This window comes from Rhinopithecus roxellana, chromosome 7 (assembly GCF_007565055.1).
Source record: "Rhinopithecus roxellana isolate Shanxi Qingling chromosome 7, ASM756505v1, whole genome shotgun sequence".
In the NCBI taxonomy this organism is placed as follows: domain Eukaryota; kingdom Metazoa; phylum Chordata; class Mammalia; order Primates; family Cercopithecidae; genus Rhinopithecus; species Rhinopithecus roxellana.
The window spans coordinates 93,566,606-93,591,419 of record NC_044555.1 but is presented as its reverse complement, the minus strand read 5'-3'; the positions used below and the strand labels follow the sequence as shown (position 1 = coordinate 93,591,419).

The 24,814-nt window shown below is 45.8% G+C and overlaps 1 protein-coding gene across 1 annotated transcript; it reads right to left on the bottom strand.

Annotated features, from left to right (window-relative positions):
* Window positions 1-1,523: 1,523 nt before the first annotated feature.
* On the bottom strand, window positions 1,524-24,345 carry AKAP14 (A-kinase anchoring protein 14). Its single transcript, XM_010375070.1, has 7 exons — window positions 24,195-24,345; window positions 23,915-24,027; window positions 18,295-18,473; window positions 18,095-18,186; window positions 7,070-7,249; window positions 2,277-2,329; window positions 1,524-1,732 (listed from the first exon to the last, which is right to left on the bottom strand). Exons 3-7 carry the CDS (start codon window positions 18,461-18,463, stop codon window positions 1,633-1,635), a joined length of 594 nt encoding a protein of 197 aa, XP_010373372.1. The 5' UTR covers window positions 18,464-18,473; window positions 23,915-24,027; window positions 24,195-24,345; the 3' UTR covers window positions 1,524-1,632.
* Between the last annotated feature and the right edge of the window lie 469 nt (window positions 24,346-24,814).

The following is a 24,814-nucleotide window of genomic DNA, read 5'->3' as shown; positions in this document are numbered from 1 at the left end:
GTTCCCAAAGTTTTGAATCTCAATCCATCTACTTCCCTGAATAATAAAACCTGAATTTTGTAATACCCACTTAAAAATTTTATTCTCAGCCGGGCGTGGTGGCTCACGCCTATAATCCCAGCACTTTGGGAGGCCGAGGTGGGTGGATCATGAGGTCAGGAGATCAAGACCATCCTGGCTAACACGGTGAAACCCCATCTCTACTAAAAATACAAAGAATTTAGCCGGGCGTGGTGGCACACGCCTGTAGTCCCAGCTACTCGGGAGGCTGAGGCAGGAGAATCACTTGAACCTGGGAGGTGGAGGTTGCAGTGAGCTGAGATCACGCCACTGTACTCTGGCTTGGGAGACAGAGCGAGACTATGTCTCTAAATAAATAAATAAATAAATAATCTCTAAGGACTTTTTTTTTTTTTTTTTTTTTGGTTACTGGTTCCTAGAGATGAAATGATTATGTTCTCCTATTTTCAGTAGGCAAGGTAGTTTAAATGCAGAAATTTTGTGATATATGAATATTGTGACATCAAGAACAGCTTCATTGGCATATTCTTTGGGAAAGAGGCAGGAAGAATAAAACGGCTAAAAGTATTTTATTTTCAGCTCATGAGTGTTGTTACTGCTTCAAATTGTGTTTAGTCACCTGAGCCATAAATCAGTTATAGTAGGGCTATTGTATTTTAAATATATTTTTTGTTCTCCAAGGAGACTTACCTAGTTTGCCACCTCCTTGCCTGTTGTTCTGATATGGTTGTCCCTCCTTTTTTATTTATTGCACAAATTTATTACAGTTTAAAAAAAAAGAAAAATTTCAGTACTGTATCGTCTTTCATATTTTGTGTTCTTCCTTTCCAGTGCTTTTCTATGTAAATAAGTATTCTGATGTACTTGTAAGTAATCACTCAGAGCATAATGTAATTTTGTCTTTGGTGTCTTAAAATTTTGCAGCCAGGCAAGAGAGGTTCACAGGGAAGGTAGGAACAAGTGATTATTCAGTGTGAGGATGGGAAGAAGATCAAAGATAAGTAAGGGCAATGATTGAATCCTTCCCGTGTCATTGCCCCAGTCCCCAAGCCACCCTCCTGCCATCATGAGTATAGTGGTGTATTATAGAAGGCAGCATGCCCGGTTTTCCAGTTTCAAAATATATTATTTAGCAGTGAGGCTTAACTCCCAGTAAATGAAAGAGTCTGTGAGTAGGGGAACCCTTCAGACTGGTTATATTATGAGCTGTAGAACTGTTGACATTTTGTTGTTCCCCAGTTGTGCCCATAAAGAGATGTGTCTGAGCTTGAGACTTAGGCTCAGATGGGGAACAAACAGCCAAGGACCAACCTTAGTTTGGTCCGATAGGTGAATTTTAGCAACTGTCTAAACTCAGCTCTATACCTGTAAGACTCAGAAGTGATGCATATAGTCATGGAAAAAAATATTTTAGAAAATATAAAACAACTTACTGGTTATTCTGCTAATGTGATAGAGGTTGCAGAATGGAAAATGAATGAATGCAAAAAAATACAGCTGGATTGTGTGCCACAAGTTTATTACTCAATAAATATTCTGTGGTTTGATGTGCTGTATTGTATTTTTAATATATCCTGATGAGAAAAACAATCCTAAGACATCCTGTAAGAATCAGACACGATTGAATAAGAAGGAGAACGACTCCATGAAACTGTGTTTGGCATCAGTAAGATTCTTCTGCCAGTTTTCTCGAAAGCGAACCATTCCTGGTCTACAGAGGAAGAAAAACAAACACTTTTAAAGTATTTTTAAATCAAAAGCTTTTAAAATCAAACAAAGGGGATTTCCTATTTACTCTTTTATATTCTTAGTAAGCAAGAAGCCTCTTTTATTGGCAGGGGAGGGGAGGTAGCTAGGGTTCTCTATATCTATCCTTTACTGTTTCTTAAGCCCAGTCAATGAAAGGATTAATGAGCTTATATGTAAAGATACTTTAAGAGAGCTGCTATAAAAGGAATTATTATACATAAGTTAATTTTATGTGATATTGAAGTTTTCCATAGAAACAATAGACATGACCCACTTTGTCCCCACCCCACTGCAGCAACTAATCCTCAAGCTTATAATGAATGAAAAAGCAGACACTAAGAAAAATAATTTTCCAGAACAATTTCAGCCCATTCTAATGGGGTTGGTGGTCCAAAGAAGAAAAGTGACCATTACATGAACTATCTGTTGTTGTGCAACTGATGGATTCCTGAAGTGTGATGACCGTTCTCCCACCCTTTTAAAACAAACCTCCAAATGTTCATTACCTGTGAACTAATGCTTGGTGGTCACCTACATAAAAAACACCAATGGGTGCATCCTAAAAAAGAGAAGGACAACTTTTACCCCAGACCAGTCATACCAACTCTTTTTGCTTTTTTCGAGACGGAGTCTTGCTCTGTCTCCAAGGCGTAAGTGCAGTGGCATGATCTCAGCTCATTGCAACCTCCGCCTCCTGGGTTCAAGTGACTCTCCTGCCTCAGCCTCCCAAGTAGTTGGGTTCATAGACGCCCACCACCATGCCCAGTTAATTTTTTTATTTTTAGCAGAGCCAGAGTTTTACCTTGTTACCCAGGCTGGTCTCGAATTCCTGACCTCAGGTGATGCGCCCGCCTTGGCCTCCCAAACTGCTGGGATTACAGGCATAAGCCACTGTGCCCAGCCCAATCATACCAACTCTTAATTCCTTACTTCCCTACACTTGTCCATGTGCATACTCTTGAATTTCTAGAATTCATCTTGCTTATGAATTGGGATTCTATAGGTGATAGTTTTTTGTCACTTTAAACCTCTGTTCCCCAAAATATCTTTTTGACAACAAATACCTTAAGAATCTTTACAAAATTGGAAATAAGTTGGGACAGGGTTGTGCTCCTCATTAATAGGAGTGTAAGTCATTAACCTTCTTTACATGCTCCACTTTACTCAACTGACAATCTCTACCTCTTAGGAATGGCGTGAGAATGAATTAATATAGATGAAAAGATTTGAAACATTTTTAAAGCAGCATAATCATGTAGGTTGTAATATTGTCTCAGTAGTCCCTCCCATCCTCGCCTCCAAAATTATACTTAGAATTTTGAGCAAGAGCCATTCTTCCGAGACCTCTCTCTGTGTGGTCTCTGGTGTAGTCTTGTTCCCTTCCACCAAGCTCACTTCCTGACCTCTGACCTGGCCGGTTAGCAAGACAGCTGGTAGAGGGATATATGACCAGAAGTAAGATCTCCACATATTGCACCTCTTTAGGTTACCGCAGGTTCCAAACGCTCTGAATAGGCGTTTGTACTAGGATAGGATGCATATAGGACATAGATGGCTCACTGACTGTGGTCATATGCGAAGCCTTAACATCAGGCCAAGGTGCAAATAACTTTTGGGAAAGGATGGGAAGGCAAAGAGGAAATAAAATGTTTATGTCTGTTGTGTTTCAGGCATCCTTGGTACCAGCCCTGCTCCTCTGACCATTCCCCTAGATTCATGGATGTTATTTTGGCTCTTTTCATACCAGCTATCAAGTTAACATATTTCTTATTCATGGTCTACCTAGTGGATACCAGCAATCATTCCCTCAAGTATTTATTGAGTGCCTACTATTTGCCAGGCCTTGTTTTACAGGAAGACAAAAATCCCAGCCTTCATGGAGCTTACATTCTGGTGGAGGGAATAGACAATAATCAAACAATTATAGGGCTGGGGGTGGTGGCTCACGCCTATAATCCCAGCACTTTGGGAGGCCGAGGCAGGCGAATCACCTGAGGTCAGGAGTTCGAGACCAGCCTGGCCAACATGGCGATACCCCATCTCTACTAAAAATACACAAATTAGCTGGTTTTGGTGGCATGTGCCTGTAGTCCCAGCTACCCAGGAGGCTGAGGCAGGAGAATCACTCGAACGCAGGAAGCAGAAGTTGCAGTGAGCCAAGATCACACCACTGCACTCCAGCCTAGGAGACAGAACGAGACTCCATCTAAAAACAAAAAAGCAAAAAACAATTATATAGAATATGAAAAGGTGGTAAGTGCTATGGAGAAAAAGCATAGGAAAGTGAGTGAAAGAGGAAGTGAGGGAGCAGGCAATTCACATGCCTGGGGAGAGTGTTCTCGTCAAAAGAAACAGCAAGTGCAAAGGCCCTGAGGCAGGACGATACCTGACTTATTTGAGGAGAAGCAAGATCAGAATGGCCAGAGCACAGTGAGAGGGAAGGAGTAGTGGGAAAGCATAAGTAACAAGGGACCAGATCACACAAGGCCTTGTAGGCCCTTACTACTGAAAGCTGGTCTCTAGGCCTGCAGCCTCAGCATGGCCTGCGAACTTGTTAGTTCTGCACTCCAGCCTAGGAGACAGAACGAGACTCCATCTAAAAGCAAAAGCAAAAAACAATCTCAAGCCCTACCCCAGACCTGCTGAATCAGAATCTTCATTTTAACAAGATCCCTAAGTAATTTGTACAAACTTTGAATTAATTTCTTTCTTTCTTTCTTTTTTTTTTTTTTGAGACGGAGTCTCACTCTGTCACCCACGTTGGAGTGCAATGGCACCAGCTCAGTCACTGCAACCTCCACCTCCCGGGTTCAAGCCATTCTCCTGCCTCAACCTCCCAAGTAGCTGGGACTACAGGCATGAGCCACCAGGCCCGGCTATATTTTTGTGTTTTTCTTTTCTTTTTTTTTTTTGAAATGGTGTTTCGCTCTTGGTGCACAGGCTGGAGGGCAATGGTGCGATCTCGGCTCACCACAACCTCCGCCTCCTGGGTTCAAGCGATTCTCCTGCCTTAGCCTCCCAAGTTGCTGGGATTACAGCCATGAGCCACCACGCCTGGCTAAGTTTGTACTTTTAGTAGTAACGGGGTTTCTCCGTGTTGGTCAGGCTGGTCTGGAACTCCCGACCTCAGGTGATCCACCCACCTCAGCCTCCCAAAGTGCTGGGATTACAGGTGTGAGCCACCGCACCCGGCCTAATTTTTGTATTTTTAGTAGAGACAGGGTTTCACCATGTTTGCCAGGCTGGTCTTGAACTCCTGACCTCAAGTTGATCTGTCCACCTTGGCCTCCCAGAGTGCTGGGATTACAAGCATGAGCCACCGCGCCTGCCCTTGGAAAGTTTTAAACAGAGGAATGGGCCAGGCGTGGTGGCTCACACCTGTAATCCTAACACTTTGGGAGGCTGAGCCGGGTGGATCACTTGAGCTCAGGAGTTCAAGACCAGCCTGTGCAACACAGCAAGACCTTGTCTCTACGAAAACTAAAAAAAAAAAAAAGCCAGGCGTGGTGGTGCATGCCTGTAGTCCCAGCTACTTGAGGGGCTGAGGCAGGAGGATCGCTTGAGCCCAGGAAGTAGAGGCTGCAGTGAACCCTGATCAGGCCACTGCCCACCAGCCAGGGTGAGAAAGTGAGACCCTGTCTCAATAAGTAGGTAGGTAGGTAGGTAGGTAGGTAGGTAGGTAGGTAGATAGATAGATAGATAGATAGATAGATAGATAGATAGATAGATAGATAGATAGATAGACAGACAGATGTAGATAAAACAGAGGAATGACAGAAATTTGTTTTACAGCCAGGTGCGGTGGCTCATGCCTGTAATCCCAGCACAAAGTTCGCTGGGCATGGTGGTGTGCACCTGTAGTCCCAGCTACAAGGAAGGCTGATGTGGGAGGATCACTTGAGCCTGGGATGTCAAGGCTTCAGTGAGCTCTGATTGTACCACTCTACAACCTGGATGACAGAGCGACTCTGTCTTAAAAAAAAAAAAAAAAGAGAGAGAGAGAGAAGTTTGAGAAGCACTTTTGGAAAATTTTAAACACAAAAGTGACAAATTTGTTTTACAGCTGGGCTGGTGGTTCACACCTGTAAGTCCAGCACTTTGAGAGGCTGAGGCAGGATAGCCTGAGGCCAGGAATTCAAGACCAGCCTGGGTAACAAAGCAAGATACCATCTCTTAAAAAAAAAAAAAAGAAAAAAAGAAAAACATTTGTTTTACAAGACTCACTCAGGCTGGCTGCAACATTGAAAAGAGACATGATGAGGGCAAAGGTGGAAGCAGAGAGACTGATTAGGAGGCTATTGACATAATCTTGGTGAGAGAGGATGGTGTCTTGGACCAGAATGATAGAAGTAGAGTAGTAAGAAATAGGGGGGCCAGGCGCGGTGGCTCACGCCTGTAATCCCAGCACTTTGGGAGGCCGAGGTGGGTGGATCACTTGAGATCAGGAGTTCGAGACCAGCCTGGCCAACATGGTGAAAACCCATCTCTACTAAAAATACAAAAATTAGCCAGGCATTGTGGCGCACGACTGTCATCCCAGCTACTTGGGAGGTTGAGACAGGAGAATCACTTGAACCCAGGAGGTGGAGGTTGCAGTGAGCCAAGATTGCACCACTGCACTCCAGCCTGGGCAATAAGAGTGAAACTCTATCTCAAAAAAAAAAAAAAAAAAAAAAAAATTGTTGGATTCTGGATATATTTTTGAAAGTAGAGCCAATATGATTTCCTAATAGATTAGATGAGGGATATGAGAGAAGAGTCAAGGATGACATCAAGGATTTTGGCCCTTAACCAAGATGAAGACTGCAACTAGATAGGCTTGGAAGGGAAAATCAGAAGTTCAGTTTTACATGCAATATATTAGATGTTTATTAAACATTCACGTGGGACGGGTCTGTGCTAGAGATACAAATTTGGGGATCATAAGCTCTAGGTGGCATTTAAAGCTATGAGACTGGATGAGATAACCACAGAACAGAGTATAGAGAAGAGGTCCAAGGTCTGAGTTTCAGGACATTCCAACATGAAGAGGTTGGTATGAGGCAGGGAAACTACCAGTAGAGGCTGACTCTGAAGGAATGGTCAGTGAGGCAGGAGGAAAATCAGGAAAGTATGTTGTTCTAGAAGCCAAATGGAAAGTTTCATGGAGCGGGCAGTGATCAGCTACGGCAAGTGCTGTGCATAGGCCAGTGAGATAAGGACAGAAGTATGACTATTAAATTTTGCAAAAATGGGATTATTGATGACCTTGACAAGAGAAGTTTCCATTCTCACTGAAGAGAGAAAAAGAAGAACTTACCGGCGGTTTGGTTTTGGAGACCTTCATGGTGAAGTAGGTACCAGCAGAGATTTGTGCTACAGGTAGCCCAGCAGTTGAGATACTCCAGTGTACATAGTAGATGTATAGGAAGCTGTGAATTAAGTCTTTCCTCTCTATAAACTCTACGCCGTGTGCCCAGCATTTTTTAGAAACACACTTCTGTTTCATAGAAAAAAGAAAAAGCACACAGAAAAAGAAAAGCCTTCTGTTCAAGTCCTGTAGATAAATGCAGCATGGCTGGGTGCAGTGGCTCATGCCTGTAATCCCAGCACTTTGGGAGGCCAAGGCAGGAGGATTGCTTGAGGCCAGGAGTTCCAGACCAGCCCGGGCAATGTAGCAAGACCCTATCTCTATAAAACAAATTTAAAAATTAGCCAGGCATGGTGGTACGTACCCTTAATCCCAGCTACTGGGGAGGCTGAGGCAATAGGATTACCCGAGTCCAGGAGTTTGAGGCTGCAGTGAGCTGTGATTGCACCACTACACTCCAGTCTGGGTGACAGAACAAGACCCTATCCCTAAAAAAACGAATAAATAAAAATAAAGGATAAGTGTGGCATATAACATTGGGGTTACAGTTCTGTTCTGGAGTCCGCTCCTTTTTTTTTTTTTTTTTTTTTTGGAGATGGAGTCTCTGTTGCCCAGGCTAGAGGGCAGTGGCATGATCTCGGCTCATTGCAACCTCTGCCTCCCAGATTCAAGCACTTCTCCTGCCTCAGCCTCCCAAGCAGCTGGGATTACAGGCGTACGCCACCACGCCCGACTAATTCTTTTTGTATTTTTAGTAGAGACGGGGTTTCACCATGTTGGTCAGGCTGGTTTTGAACTCCTGACCTCAAGCGATTTACCCACCTCAGCCTCCCAAAGTGCTGGGAGTACAGGTGTGAGCCACTGCACCTGGCCACTCCTAATATTTTTTATTGGAGTCAAACTAGGATCAGTACCCAATTATCACCATGGGTGGAGGAGAGAAAAGGTTAAGCTGTAATGAAACAAATGAAGAATGCAAACATCAGTTGAGACTGAACCTTGGACTGTAGGGACACACATTGATTGATTGATTGATTGATTGATTGAGACACAGCCTCACTTCTTCACCCAGGCTGGAGTGCAGTGGCACAATCTTGGCTCATTGCAACCTCTGCCTCCTGGGTTCAAGCGATTCTCCTGCCTCAGCCTCCCGAGTAACTGGGATGACAGGCATGCACCACCATGCCTAGCTAATTTTTGTATTTTTGATAGAGATGGGGTTTCGCCATGTTGCCCAGGCTGGTCTCAAACTCCTGAGTTCAAGTCTTCCACCTGCCTTGGCTTCCCAAAATGCTGGGATTACAGGCGTGAGCCACCACGCCAGCAAGGACACACACTTCGATGTCTAAGTGTACATACACACAGATGTTGCTTCAGACCCCCTTACAGGAGGCAGGTTCAATTAATTGGAAAATAATTAGAAAGTGATTAGAACACTTGTTCTGCTCACCCCAGGAGACCTAAATGTGTGACTGGAAAGTAACGAGGCTGACTTTAGCCATTTGTGAAAATCCAACTCACTTAATTGTAGCCATAGGTGGTATATAAAATAAGTTCAGGGAGGCAATAGAATAATCCACATCCTACAGAAAGGAGGGATTCCTTGTTTGCACCCTTAGAGAAGCTTCCCCCTTTTCTTTTTAAAATTTTATTTTATTTATTTATTTATTTTAGAGACCAGGTCTTGCTATGTTGTCCAGGCTGGCCTTGAACTCCTGGGCTCGAGCAATCCGCCTGCCTTAGCCTACCAGAGTGCTGGGATTACAGACATGAGCCACCACTCCCGGGTGCTTCCCCCTTTCAAGGCACAAATCTTCGCAGTGATGAGAGTTGAGAAACAAAATATTCCTTGGGATGTCTCCTTTGGGCCTATTCTTGGAGTTGAGATGGGAATACAGTCCCACCGCTGCAGATTCTAATTGGTTAAATCCATGGATGGGGGACCGACTAAGGGACTTGAGCACACGTGGATTTTGATATGCATGGGGGGTCCGAAAACGTATTCCCCTGCAGATATGGAGAGCCAACTGTACACAACTAAAGTTAACTACATTCTTGAAAGTAGCATTTAGGCTGGGCACGGTGACTCATGCCTGTAATGCCAGCACTTTGGGAGGCTGAGGTGAGCGGATCACTTGAGGTCAGGAGGTTGTGGTGAGCCAAGATCATGCCATTGCACTCCAGCCTGAGCAACAAGGTGAAATTCCGTCTCAAAAAAAAAAAAAAAAAAAGTAGCATTCATTCAGTTCTTCATTCCTTCCTTCCTTAATTAATTCATCCATTTTTTATTAACCTTCAATCATATCTATTCTACCTGAAATGTGTCTCAAATCTATCCATTCTTCTCCAGTCCCACTGCCACTGCTCTACTTCAGCTCTCAGTGTTTCTCACCTGGACTTAGGCAATAACCTATCTAGACTCTGTTGTCCTCAACCTCACTTCTCCAATCCCCTACCCACAATGAAGCCAGAGTTATTTTCCTTAAGCACAGCTTCAGTCATATCTGCTCGGCTCAAAAACCTCCCTGGGCTGGGCGCAAGCTTGGTGGCTCATGCCTGTAATCCCACCACTTTGGGAGGCTGAGGCAGGCAGATCACCTAAGGTTAGGAGTTCGAGACCAGCCTGGCCAACATGGTGAAACCCCGTCTCTACTGACAATGCAAAAATGAGCCGGGCGTGGTGGTGGGGGCCTGTAGTCCCAGCTACTTCTCTACATTCTCAGAGGCTGAGGCATGAGAATCCCTTGAACCCAGGAGGCAGAGGCTGCAGCGAGCTGAGATCACACCATTGCACTTCAGCCTGGGCGACAAGAGCAAAACTCCAACTCGGGAAAAAAAAAAAAAAAGCAACTTCCCGCAGCTCCCCATTGCCTGCCAAACAAAATGAAAACGTTTCACTGTGTCATTTAAGACCTCCCACAATGGCCAGGCGTAGTGTAATCCCAGCACTTTGGGAGGCTGAGGCAGGAAGATCGCTTGAGCCCAGGAATTTGAGACTGCAGTGAGCTATGATCGTGCCACTGCACTCCAAGCTGGGCAACTCCTTGTCTCAAAAAAAAAAAAAAAAAGGTTTCATGTCACACTTTTCTCAACAAAATGCTCATATTCCCATCAAACTATAACTAGCACTATTCCCCACATTTACACCATGCTTTTGATCCGGCTGTTGTAATTTCTTGAGAAGCTTCTCTCTATCACCTACTTGATAAATTCTGTTTTCAAAACTACCACCTCCAAGAAGTCTTTCTGATCCCTCTTCCAACCAGATGTGACTTCACACCCTTTCCCTTTGAACACTGGTGGAATTTGTTTTCTGCCTCTCTTATGGCACTTGAGACTTCCCCCTCATAGTACAGCCATAAGGAACGGTCTGCGTTGTAGTCTCCATATTAAAAATTTTCTTTTCTTTTTTTTTGAAACGGAGTCTCACTCTGTCACCCAGGCTGGACTGCAATGGCACCATCTCGGCTCACTGCAACCTTCGCTTTCCAAGTTCAAGCAATTCTCCTGCCTCAGCCTCCCTGAGTAGCTGGGATTACAGGCACCCACCAGCACACCCAGCTAATTTTTGTATTTTTAGTAGAGACAGGGTTTCACCACGTTGGTCAGACTGGTCCTGAACTCCTGACCTCAAGTGATCTGCCCACCTCGGCCTCCCAAAGTGCTGGGATTACAGGCGTGAGCCACCGTGCCCGGCCAATATTAAAACATTTCTAACAGGGCTGACTTATCTGTAAGACATAGTAGGCTCAATACCTAGGGCCCACAAAAAAATGTGTTCATTTCTTTTAAAATTAGAAGAAAAAGGCCAGGCACAGTGGCTCATGCCTGTAATCCCAGCACTGTGGGAGGCCGAGGAGGGCGAATCACCTGAGGTCGGGAGTTCGAGACCAGCCTGACCAACGTGGAGAAACCCAGTCTCTACTAAAAATACAAAATTAGCCCAGTGTGGTGGCACATGCCTGTAATCCCAGCTACTCGGGAGGCTGAGGCAGGAGAATCGTTTGAACCCGGGAGGCGGAGATTGTGGTGAACCGAGATCGCACCATTGCACACCAGCCTGGGCAACAAGAGCAAAACTCTGTCTCAAAAAAAAGAAGCAGAAAATATGAATTTTAGGGTCATGATTATATTCATCTTTATACCAGTGCTGTCTTGAGTTTTTCCATATTTTGAGGGAGAAAGGGGCCTACAAAGGGAAGAGTGCCTAGGGCCCACAGAAGTCAAAATGCATCCCTGATTCCTGGCAAGGGGCCTTGGATTTCACAGGTATTCAACAAATTCAATTCAACTGAACCTCCTTGGGCTGGCTCTCAGGGCACCAGAAGCTTCTGAATCAAAGAAGAGCCTGAATTAAGATGAAGGCTTACAGAAGGAAGGAATTGGGAGAGTCTAACAAATCCCAGTAATGTGGAGAGGGAGTACAGGAGGAGACATCAAAAAGATTTCAGGCCCTCCTTTAAAAAAAATGTAGGCTGGCCTTTTGCCTCAGCTTATTTCAAACTTGTACACAATTGGCTGTTTTAGTCCAGAGAGGAGCACTGGACTCGAGATTCCTTGAGATCAGGAGCTGTGTATTCTTTCATGTATCATTATTCCTTTTTTCTGAGACAGGGTCTTACCCTGTCACCTAGACTGGAGTGCAGTGGCACGATCATGGCTCATTGCAACCTCCCCAGGTTTAAGTGATCCTCCCACCTCAGCCTCCCAAGTAACTGAGACTACATACAGGCATGCACCACCACACCTGGCTAATTTTTGTATTTTTTGTAGAGATGGGGGTCTCCCTATATTGCCCAGGCTGGTCTCGAACTCCTGGGCTCAAGTGATCCACTGGCCTCAGCCTCCCAAAGTCATTACTCCTTCCTTTTTTTTTTTTTTTTTTTTTTTTTTTGAGACAGAGTCTGTCTGTCTTCCAGGCTAGAATGCAGTGATGTGATCTCAGCACACTGCAACCTCCGCCTCCTGGGTTCAAGCGATTCTCCTTCCTCAGCCTCCCGAGTAACTGGGATTACAGTTGCTCACCACCACACCCAGCTAATTTTTGTATTTTTAGTAGCGATTCAGGCTGGTCTCGAACTCCTGACCTCAGGTAATCCACATGCCTCGGCCTCCCAAAGTGCTGGGATTATAGGCATGAGCCACCACGCCTAGCCCCAAAATCATTACTCCTTTTAATGAAGGGGCCCAACAGTCAATCTCTTATGGCTCATTGGAGCATGCTCTTTTTTTTTTTTTTTTCCTAGATGAAGTCTTGCTCTGTCATCCAGGCTAGAGTACAGTGGCGTGATTTCAGCTCACTGCAACCTCCACCTCCTGGGTTCAAGTGATTCTTCTGCCTCAGCCTCCCGAGTAGCTGGGATTACAGGTGCGCACCACCACATTTGGCTAATTTTTGTTATTTTTAGTAGAGATGGGGTTTCACCATGTTGGCCAGGCTGGTCATGAACTCCTGACCACAGGTGATCCACCTGCCTCAGACTTCCAAAGTGCTGGGATTACAGGCATGAGCCACTGACCCAGCCAGAGCATGCCCTTTTTTTTTTCAGCTGTTCTATATTACTCAATATACTTTTCTAGCCCTAATGTTTAATCTGTCACACAATCACAGACTTTATAACATTGAATTGGTCCCTAGAGATAATCTAATGCAGCCCTTCACATTGCGGATGAGGATACCAGGGCCTAGAAGTGGGTTGGGACAGTCTAACACAATAAACTGGGACTGGTACCCAGGACTCCTGAGCAGCCTGCTCAGTGCTTTCTCCACCCCACCAGAAGCCTCAGTTCTAAGAGTCTCTTCTTCTCAGCTTGGCTCTTAGTGGATTTTTCCCCCCTTTTGTGAATGAAGGCAGTCTTACACATGACATTAAATTTAACTATTTTCATCAGGCGAATCTCCTCCCATTTTTAGCCGTGTGCACGCAGCAGACTTTTATGTAGCAGCAGTGAGTGTGTTTTGTGATTTTTACATAATACTGCTTCATATACTCACTTCTAGGAAACAGTATGTCACTGTACTACTCGATCATGGATGGCTTAGCCAGCTACATACTACTGGTCACTCAAAATCAACAGACACATGGAAGTATATGCATAAGGCAAAAAACAATGAAAAAAAAAGTCTATGCACAAAACTGTTATCCATGGTAAGTGACCTTTGGGGTAACAGAAAAGGGTATTATGGGTAATTTCATTTTCTAATTTGTATCTTTTTGCTCACTGGGCATTTTTTTTCACTGGGCATTTTTTATAGTGATTTTTTTTATTATAAAAGTAATTTTAACTGTGTGAGGTGATGGGCATTCTCTGATTTTTCTTTTTAAGGAACCCATTTGTATATTCCTGTTGCCAGACTGTGTTCCTGAAGAGAATGAACCAACTTTGCCATTGGCAATGTGTAAGTGTTCCCTCCCCACAACTATACCATCCTTCTTCCTCCCCCCGCCCCCGACCCCGATGGAGTCTTACTCTGTTACCCAGGCTGGAGTGCAGACGCGCGATCTCAGCTCACTGCAACATCCACCTCCCAGGTTCAAGTGATTCTCCTGCCTCAGTCTCCCAAGCATCTGGGATTACAGGTGCATACCACCACACCCAGTTAATTTTTTTGTATTTTTGTAGAGACAGGGTTTCACCATGTTGACCAGGCTGGTCTCAAACTCCAGACCTCAAGTGATCCGCCCGCCTTGGCCTCCCAAAGTGCTGGGATTACAGGCGTGAGCTACCGCGCCCGGCCTGTACCAGCCTTCTGATACCAGGTTTAATTATTCATATTCACATTGTAGTACCTTAAAATCATTTGAATTTGTATTTTTAAATAATAATAAAAGTCTGCATTATTTTTGTCATCTAAAGTACTTTTCCTGGGTCAGTAGAAGCTGATGAGAAAAAAAAAATAAGAAAAAAGTACTTTTCCTACTATGGTAGAAAGAATATATCAGATAGAACTGGCTGGGTGCAGTGGCTCACACCGGGTGCAGTGGCCACTGCCAGTGACTGGCAGTAATCCCAGCACTTTAGGAGGCTGAGGCAGGAGAACCACTTGAGGCCAGGAGTTCAAGACCAGCCTGAGCAACAAAGTGAAACCTCATCTCTACAAAAAACTAAAAAATTTACTCAGCCATGGTGCTATGTACCCATAGTCCTAGCTACTCAGGAGGCTGAGGCAGGAGGATCACTTGATCCCAGGGGTTTGAGGCTGCAGTGAGCTGAGATTGTGCCACTGCACTCCAGCTTGGGCGACAGAGCAAGACTCTGTCTCAATAAATAAATAAATAAATATTTTTTTAAAAGAATATATCAGGTCGGGCGCAGTGGCTCATGCTTGTAATCCCAGTACTTTGGGAGGCCGAGGTGGGCAGATCACTTGAGGTTAGGAGTTCAAGACCAGACTGGCCAACATGGTGAAACCCCATCTCTACTAAAAATGCAAAAATTAGCCAGGCACGGTGGCATGCACCTGTAGTCCCAGCTACTCGGGAGCCCGAGGCAGGAGAATCCCTTGAACCCAGGAGGCAGAGGTTGCAGTGAGCCAAGATGGGGCCACTGCACTGTAGCCCTGGGTGACAGAGCAACGCTCTGTCTCAAAAAAAAAAAAAAAAAAAAAACATCAGACAGACATGTGATCATAACTTCATTTTGCTGCTCAATCAGAAAGAGGTTGGGCAATTTGTGCAAAGTTCGCATCTTTTAAATGGGTACACTGATATACCCACACACAGTTTTGTTGTGAGGATTAAACGAGATAATGCATGATGATGTGCACTGCAGTGCTTAACACATAGCAGTACTCAGTAAATGGCAACTCTTAATTTACCATCCCCTGATGTGTAGTGGACCCTGGGAAATTGGCAATAAGCTTGAGAAAGCGCTCCATCAGAAATGCCTCACACTTTGGCTGGGTGCGGTGGCTCACGCCTGTAATCCCAACACTTTGGGAGGCTGAGGTGGGTGGATCACCTGAGGTCAGGAGTTCGAGACCAGCCTGGCCAACATGGTGAAACCCTGTCTCTACTAAAAATAAAAAATAAATTAGCCTGGCATGGTGGCAGGTGCCTGTATTTTTGGCTACTCGGGAGGCTGAGGCAGGAGAATCACTTGAAACCAGGAGGTGGAGGTTGTAGTAGGCCGAGATCGCACCATTGCACTCCAGCCTGGGTGACAAGAGTGAAACTCTGTCTCAAAAAAAAAGGGGGGTTGGGCACGGTGGCTTATGCCTGTAATTCTAGCACTTTGGAAGGCTGAGGCAGGTGGATCACGAGGTCAGGAGATCGAGACCATGCTGGCTAACACGGTGAAACCCCGTCTCTACTGTGGGGCTGGGAACAGGGCGATTTTACATCATGAGCTAATATAACATATTTAGCTTTTCAGTCATTTACTTTTTAATTGTCTCTATTCTCACAACAGCCCTACGGAATAGGTAAGACAAATCCTTTGACCTGGCTCTTCATCTGTGAAGAAATATGGTAATGCGATAATAAATCCCTTCATGTATTCAACACAGAGTTATTGAGCATCTGTGTACCTGACATTGCTAGGGGCTGGGAACAAAGCAGTGAACAGAAACCTGCCCTCATAGACCATATGGTCTGGTGGTGGAAGACAGGCAGTAGTACAAGTAAATAGACTCTAGTATCTTACGCAGAAAGAAGTGTGAAGGGAAAATGAGTCAGAGAAGTGGAGAGGGTTGTGATTTTAGATGAAGTGGCCAAGAAAAGCCTCAATGAGCAGGTGATATTTTTTAACAAAGATCTGAAGGGAGGTAAAGTAGTGAGCCATGGGTATATATCTTAGGGGAGAGGGTTCCAGGCAGAAGGAACAGCAAGAGCAAGGGTCCTGACAGGGGAACATGCCTGGCAGTCGAGGAACAGCAAGGAGGCAAGTGTGGCTGAGGGAAGAAGGTAAGAGTGGGGAAGGAGTGATGGGAGCTGAACCATAAGTTGGGAGGGGAAAGGGAACTCAGATCATATTGGGCCTTATAGAGCATTGTCATGACTTACTTTTGCCTTTTACTCAGAATGACCAATGGGATTTGCAAGGGAAATTTTTCCTACTTGCTATGTGTTCCATTCTAGTTTGATTCAGGAACCCTGAGGGCAGTAGGCAGGGGCCTTTGCCCAACCCCAAATGGAGATGTGCTCCACAGCAGGAAGGCTCAAGAATAACTTGCACCATTCATCTTCACTATGCTCAAGATACCCCTCCTAATGAGAACGGTGAGTGGTGTCCGCTGGAGCATAGAGGGAGTGGAGCCAGAAATCCCTGACTTTTCCTCCTTCACACCTGACTAGGCCTTCCTAAGGCCTGGGAAACTGCCCTGAGGGCTGTAGGCTTTGAGGGGCTGGCCTGGGGAACAGAGACAGCTGGAACTTTTCCCAGGGGTAAAGGAGTTCACCTCCACCAATTTCAACTGGTCTCTGTTCCATAGAAGCACAATGAGAAGGATTTCAAGCCATTCTTTCTTTCTTTCTTTTTTTTTTTTTCTGAGACAGGGTCTTACTCTGTCACCCAGGCTGACTGCAGTGGCGCAATCACAGCTTACTGCAGCCTTGACCTCCTGGGCTCAAGTGATCCTCCCACCTCAGCCTCCTGAGCGGCTAGAACTATAGGTGCATACTACCACGTCTGGCTAATTTTTTTTTTTTTTTTTTTTTTTTTTTGAGACGGAGTTTTGCTCTGTCACCCAGGATGGAGAGAGCAGTGGTGTAATCTCGGCTCACTGCAACCTCTGCCTCCTGGGTTCAAACGATTCTCCTGCCTCAGCCTCCCAAGTAGCTGGGATTACAGGCACCCACCACCATGCCCAGCTAATTTTTGTATTTTTAATAGAGACAGGGTTTCACCATATTGGCCAGGCTGGACTTGAACTCCTGACCTTGTGATCTGCCTGCCACGGCCTCCCAAAATGCCAGGCTTACAGGCATGAGTCACTACGCCCGGCCTAATTTTTTAGTTTTATAGCGATAGAGTCCCACTATGTTGCCCAGGCTGTGTCAAACTCGTAGGCTCAAGTGATTGATTCTCCCGTCTTGGTCTTCCAAAGTGCTGGGATTACAGATGTGAACCACTGCGCCTGGCCTAAGCCATTCTCCTTTATTCACTCACCAGTTACGCAAAGTAATCCAGGGCCTTCTCAGCAAAGCTGCCAGGATGAGCAGAGTCAGAGTCAGACACAGGCAGAAAAACAAAGGAATTCATGGGATTGTACATCCCATGAATTGTACATCTTACTATGCAGGCAATATATTCCAAAGCCAAATTAAAAAGTCTTTTGATCCATCTGCATGCCCTCTGTTAACAGGAGCATTCTAAAGTTGGTGGTGGAGGCCGGGTGCAATGGCTCACACCTGTAATCCCAGCACTTTGGGAGGCCAAGGCAGGAGGATCCCTTGAGGCCAGGAGTTTGAGGCCACCTGGGCAACATAGCGAGACCCTGTCTCTACAAAAAATTAAAAATTAGCCAGGTGTGGTGACACACGCCTATCTACTCGGAAGGCTGAGGCAGGAAGATTGCTTGAGCCCAGGAGTTCAAAGCTGCAATGAGCTAGGATCGAGCCCCTGCACTACAGCTTTGGTGACAGAGTGAGACCCTGTTTCTAAAAATAAATAAAATAATGGTGGTGGAGAACTCCTATTTTGGATGAGCATCTCCCTCCTTAGGCCACTAGGCCCCCCATTTAATGCACTAGGATGGACAAATTACTTAAGTAGGAAGAGCAGATTTTCCCAGGGAAATGTAAGGTTAGAATAATACAGACACAGGGAAAATGATTGTGATTGTGCATTTCACCTTCAAAGACTATCCCACCTTGATTTTGGAACTGAGATAGAGATGATGTTTACTTATTCTAGTCACCCCCTTTGATACCATCTCCTAGATTTTCCAGACTTCAAACTTTTGGTCTGCTGAGAGTCTCTTTATTGTTCTTCACACTGGTGTACCATGCTGGAGTGGTCGGCCTAACTTACCGAAAAATATTCGTCAATTTGTTTACGACCCTTTTCCACAGTGAATTCACCGTGAGTCATCCACTTGATGTTTTTCAAAGGGTTTTGCTCCTCTGCAAAAAAAAAAAAAAAAAAAAAAAAGGTGTGAATTTGTTAGTTGCCCCGTAGTATGGTGCTATATGAGACAGTTATTTAGGCATCCAAACAAACAGGATTTCTACCTTCCACAATCTTAACAGCATAACTGATGACATCCTCAACCAGAGCTAGAGCTGCTTGAGTCAATTTATCCTCATAGTCCTTATCTTGTGTATTCGGCATTGTTTGGCTTGCGGCTTTGTTATCCTCATCCATTGCTTTCTGGCTTGTTGAATTTTGAGTCTCACTCATTTGCTTTTTCCTGGGGAAGAAAAGAAGTTACTCACTGCATGCATGTATGTGTACACACATGTGAACGCACTCATATAAGTACAGACCATCTCTTGAAGAATCACAAGAGACAGTAAGCAGTAATTGCCTCTAGGGAGAGGATTGGGGGTTTAAGGGTAGGAGTCAGCCCTGTGCCTGGCTGCTGAGATCTACTTTTCCTGAAAACCAAGGATTCTCACATTCTCAAAACCATAATGAGGCCCGGCACGGTGGCTCACGCCTATAACCCCAGCACTTTGGGAGCCCAAGGTGGGTGGATCACCTGAGGTTGGGAGTTCAAGACCAGTCTGACCAACATAGTGAAACCCGGTCTCTACTAAAAATACAAAATTAACCGGGCATGGTGGCGGGTGCCTGTAATCCCAGCTACTCGGGAGGCTGAGGCAGGAGAATGGTGTGAACCCGGGAGGCGGAGCTTGCAGTGAGCTACTGCACTCCAGCCTGGGCGACAGAGCAAAACTCCGTCTCAAAAAAAAAAAAAAAAAGAAAGTTGAAATAATGGAAATAATGAGCATCCTCCTATTGTGTCTGACTTTAATGGCCTTGCTTTCTGGTGTTCCACCATTAGTATGATGCTGGTTTATGGTTTGAGATGTATCACATCAAGAAAACATTCGTCTGTTCCTGTTCTAGTAAGATTTTTATCATAAATGATAGCTATAATCTTCCAGATGCCTTTAACGTGTATTAACAATGTGAAACTTTGTGTTACTAGGGCTGTAAACATGGGTCCATCACAGAGCTAGAAGTCTTTGCTCATTTTCAATTTTTTTAATATCTTTTCCCTTGAGTCTTAAATCCTTTCTTTTCTTGCTACTGTTTAAGTCTTTTTCCTTATTAAAAAAATTGCTTGTTTCCAGCACAGCTTTAAATTCCTTACAGGTGGCCAGGTGCAGTGGCTTGAGCCTGTAATCCCAGCACTTTGGGAGGCCAAAGTGGGAGGATTGTTTAAGTGCAGGAGATTGAGATCAGGCTGGACAACATAGCAAGGCCCCATCTCTACAAAAGTTTAAAAAATTAGCCAGGCATAGTGATGTGTGCCTGTAGTCCCAGCTTTCTACTCACAAGGCTGATGTGGGAAAATCACTTGAGCCTGGGAGGTTGAGGCTGCAGGGAGCTGTGATCTCACCACTGAACTCCAGTCTGGGTGACAGAGCGAGACCTGTCTCAGAAAAAATAAAAAATATGGCCAGGCACAGTGGCACACGCCTGTAATGCCAGCAATTTGGGAGGCCAAAGCGGGTAGATCACCTGACATGAGGAGTTTGAGACCAGCCTGGCAAGCATGGCGAAACCCCATCTCTACTAAAAATACAAAAATTGGCCTGGGCCAGGTGTAGTGGCTCATGCCTATAATCCCAGCACTTTGGGAGGCCGAGGCAGGCGGATCACCTGAGGTCAGGAGTTCAAGACCCACCTGGCCAACATGGTGAAACCCCATCTCTACTAAAAATACAAAAATTAGCCAGGCATGGTGGCGGACACCTGTAATCTCAGCTACTTGGCAGGCTGAGGCAGGAGAATCACTTGAACCCAGGAGGCAGAGGTTGCAGTGAGCCGAGATCGTGCCACTACACTCCAGCTTGGGTGACAGAGTGAGACTCTGTCTCAAAAAATAAAAAATAAGTATGTTGCAAGCAATCCTTCCATTGGGTGGAAGGGCTACATGAAAGTGGATATCTCTCTCCAAAGGAAGCTATTTTTCTATAAATAACAGCTCCCAATTTGGGGGTGTTTAATGTGCTATGTTTCATTTAACTATCATCACAGCCCTATGAAAGAGTGTGCTGGGCACCTTCCATTTGCCCTTCCAAATCCACTGTCCTTGCATCTCCCCCTGTTTCCTGCCCTGGAAAACTAACTTGACTGCACCCATAAATGGTGCCCTCTGGCTTCTAGGGGGTTCCACACAATAAGGAGATCAGGAAGTCAAAATATATGTTCCTGGTGGTTTTCCCCCTGCAAGTTGGCTGATGGCTGGCTGCATGAAGTCCCCAGTGTCTTTCAGGGTAGCGTTCTCCCAGCTTCTAAGTGTGGTAAGGGTAAGCATTCTCCCCCCTCAACCTTTTAGGCCCACTGTTACTAGCCCTAGGGAGCTGCACCTTCCTCTGTTGCCCTGCACTCTGGCCACACTTTTGTAAATATTCCCTTACTTAACCCTTCTGCAGCTGTCTTCATTTTAATACACCAACGGTTTCCTACAGGAACCCTGAGTCACAGATAGAGGGCCTATTGCTGCCATGTAAAAATGAGGAAACTGAGCTGTACACCCACACTGTCTGGCTCCACAGCCCATGCTCTCAACTGTGCTGCTCTTCTCCCTCCAAGATTCAGAAAGAGTAGTAGGGCCCTATTCGCACATTTTCTTTCTTTTCTTTTTTCTTTTCTTTTCTTTTCTTTTCTTTTCTTTTCTTTTCTTTTTTTGAGACAGAGTCTTGTTCTGTTGCCTAGGCTGGAGGGCAGTGGCACCATCTCGGCTCACTGCAACCTCTTCCTCCCGGGTTCAAGCGATTCTGCTGCCTCAGCCTCCTGAGTAGCTGGGATTACAGGCGCCTGCCACCATGCCCAGCTAATTTTTGTATTTTTAGTAGAGATGGGTTTCACCATCTTGGCCAGGCTGGTCTTGAACTCCTGACCTCCTGATCCACCCGCCTTAGTCTCCCAAAGTGCTGGGATTACAAGCGTGAGCCACCACGCCCGGCCTTATTCTCACATTTTCATCTAGAGTCCAGTGACCTACTACGCTCTCTCTCTGGGAGCCTCTTTCACAAAAGGCAATTTTTCTTTTCTTTTCTTTTCTTTTTTTTGAGACGGAGTTTTCACTCTTGTTGCCCAGGCCGGAGTGCAATGGCAAAATCTCAGCTCACTGCAACCTCTGCCTCCCAGGTTCAAGCAATTCTCCTGCCTCAGCCTCCCGAGTAGCTGGGATTATAGGCGTCCGCCACCATGCCCGGCTAATTTTTGTATTTTTAGTAGAGACGGGGTTTCACCATGTTGGCCAGGCTGGTCTTGAACTCCTGACTTCAGGTGATCCACCTGCCTCGGCCTCCCAAAGTGCTGGGATTACAGGTGTGAGCTACTGTGCCCGGACAAAGGGCAACTCCGTTTCCTTTATTGACATCATCATTGGTCCCAGGGGGTAGTAGATACCACAAAAGGCAACCTGGCTCCCACGGCCATCAGTTCAAGAACCACTGGGACAGCCTTTGAACATCCCTGAAATAATGTTGGCCATTGTTCATTTAAGCTTTTTTTTTTTTTTCCCCTGTTTTTTCTCTTGAGATAGGGTCTTGCTCTGTCACCTGGGCTGGAGTGCAGTGGTGCAATCACAGCTAGCTGCAGCCTCAACTTCCTAGGCTCAAGTGATCCTCCCACCTCAGCCTCCTGAGTAGTTGGGACTAAAGGCCTATACCACCACACCTGGCTATTTTTTTTTTCTTTTGAGACAGAGTCTTACTCTGTCACCCAGACTGGAGTGCAGTGACACAATCTCGGCTCACTGCAACCTCTGCCTCCTGGGTTCAAGAGATTCTCCTGCCTCAGCCTCCTGAGTAGCTGGGATTATAGGTGTATAAATACAAAATACACATGTTGTAAATACAAAAATATGCCCAGTTAATTTTTGTATTTTTAGTAGAGATGGGGTTTCACCATGTTGGCCAGGCTGGTCTTGAACCCCTGACCTTGGGTGATCTGCCCACCCCAGCCTCCCACCGTGTCCTGCCTACACCAGGCTATTTATTTTATAGGTCTCAGTATGTTGCCCAGATTGATATTAGCATTTTTAAGCTCAGTTTGCCTCTGCCCCAGTTCCCTGTTGCTGCAGCTGGAGGTAGATAGGATCATCTGCTGGAGGACACAGAGCATATCCAGGCTGCCCACTCCAGAGCAGCCAGAGGTTAAAGGGTGGGCAGTGAGGAGCCTAAAGACCCTCAACACTGGAGAACTGACTCTCCCTAGCCCTTACTTAGGCCATGCCAATTTGGCCAGAGCAACCTGCTATAAACTCTGTAAAGACAACTGCACAAAGGTTTTTGGGTAAATTGGTAATTTCAATAGACTTTGGTAAGGTAGCCATATATTAACTTGATTCTTTAGAAAATTGTCCATTTGCGCCGGGTGCAGTGGCTCACGCCTGTAATCCCAGCACTTTGGGAGGCCAAGGCGGGTGGATGACCTGAGGTCGGGAGTTCAAGACCAGCCTGATCAACATGGAGAAACTCCGTCTCCTCTAAAAATACAAAAAATTAGCCGGGTGTGGCCAGGTGCGGTGGGTCACACCTGTAATCCCAGCACTTTGGGAGGCCAAGGTGGGCGGATCACAAGAGCAGGAGATCGAGACCATCCTGGCTAACACGGTGAAACCCCATCTCTACTAAAAATACAAAAAATTAGCTGGGCGTGGTGGTGAGCACCTGTAGTCCCACCTACTTGGGATGCTGAGGTAGGAGAATGGCATGAACCCGGGAGGCAGAGTTTGCAGTGAGCCGAGATCTCGCCACTGCACTCCAGCCTGGGCAACAGAACGAGACTCCACCTCAAGAAAGAAAGAAAAAGAAAGAAAGAAGGAAAGAAAATTGTCCATTTGGGGCCGGGTGCGGTGGCTCATACCTGTAATCCCAGCACTTTGGGAGGCCAATGTGGGAGGATCACCTGAGGTCAGGAGTTTGAAACCAGCCTGGCCAACATGGCAAAACCCCGTCTCTACTAAAAATACAAAAATTAGCCGGGCATGGTGGTGCATGCCTATAGTCCCTGCTACTCGGGAGGCTGAGGCAGCAGAATGGCGTGAACCCAGGAGGTGGAGCTTGCAGTGAGCTGAGATCGCATCACTGCACTCCAGCCTGGGCGACAGAGCGAGACTCTGTCTCAAAAAAAAAAAAAAGGAAAGGAAAGAAAATTGCCCATTTGGTAACTTAGACATTCAGTAACTTTGCTTTCAGCAAATTGCCTATTGATAAATTGATGAGAAGTCAAATCTGTGACCTCCAACACGAAGCACATGGGGTGTGTGCTTTATGCATGGAAGGACCTCCTTAAGACTTTCCCTGGGGAGCCTGTGCTTCAACAGGAGAGGGAAGATGGGGAGCAGTGCCCAGGAAGAAGCTCAATTTTTACCCTCACACGTCTGTGGGCACACACCATTCTTAAGCCACCCTCCCCCTGGCCTCTCTTAGTTATTTTTCTTCCCTTCCCTCCCCTCCTCTCCCCTCCCCTCCCCCTCCCTCTCCCCTCTCCTCCCCTCTCCTCCCCTGCCCTCCCCTCCCCTCCCCTCCCCTTCTCAGAGGCCAAATAGGCAGGGTGGGTGGAAAGTGACGGGGGAATGGTAATGTTTGGGGTCTGGGTGATGAATAGGGAGAACCACTGCAAGTCCTTTCTGTGGACTCCCCCATCCCGGAGAAACCCCAGTACCGGAGTGAGCAGATCTTCTTTGCTTGGAACAGGAGCAGTGGTAGGTAGCTGGGGATGTCTCAGGATTCTCTCAGTAGCTTCTCTCAGATTGCCAGATGGAATGTTTGCAAGTGCTGCCAAGGAAACAACAATTTCAACCAATGGGAAGCATAGCCTGCATGTTTCTGACTGCTTATGTTAATAACAGAGGGTAAGATGGGAGGGGGTGAGGGAAGGAGGGGAGAGCCAATCACAGCAACTGTCTGACCGCAATAATAGGACCAAACTGTGGTAGCCATACCTAGCTTCTCTTCAGCTGAAGATGAGCTTGCAGGGCCATGCCAGGAAGAACAGTGGTGATAAGACTCATAGCTGGTATGTATTGGGCATCCCTATGATATGCCAGTCACTGTGTTAAGCCTTCAGTGTCTGAAGTCATTTACTCCTCACAATAGCATTATGAGGTAAGTATTAGTATTTGCATATTACAGTTGAACAGACTGAGGCACAGCAAGTACTGTCCCAAACTCAAATCCAAAGCTGTCTGACTTCATTGGCTGAGCTTTTACTTTTTCATTTCCAAATTCTGAGGTTAGGACTTCCCATGTGTACTTCATTGCTTTGCAAACCAAAAAGTTATCTGAAACAGGTCTCAATTTACCAGTTTATTTTGCCAAGGTTAAGGATGTGTCTGGGAGACAGGTCTGTGCCTTTCTCCAAAGATGACTTTGAGGGCTTCAGTATTTATTTATTTATTTATTTATTTATTTATTTAAAGACAGGGTCTCACTGTCACCCAGGCTGAAATGCAGTGGCACAGTCATGGCTCACCTCAGCCTCAACTGCCTGGGCTCAAGTGATTCTCCCACCTCAGCCTCCCAGGTAACTGGGACTATAGGTGTGCCACCACCACACCTGGCC

Coding starts and splice junctions, on each gene's coding strand:
- AKAP14 (XM_010375070.1), bottom strand. CDS start 18,463: ATGAGTGAGACTCAAAATTCAACAAGCCAGAAAGCAATGGATGAGGAT. Junction 18,187..18,294: donor TGCTGTTAAGATTGTGGAAG/GTAGAAATCCTG, acceptor TTTTTTTTGCAG/AGGAGCAAAACCCTTTGAAA. Junction 7,250..18,094: donor AAATTGACGAATATTTTTCG/GTAAGTTAGGCC, acceptor TCTATGAAACAG/AAGTGTGTTTCTAAAAAATG.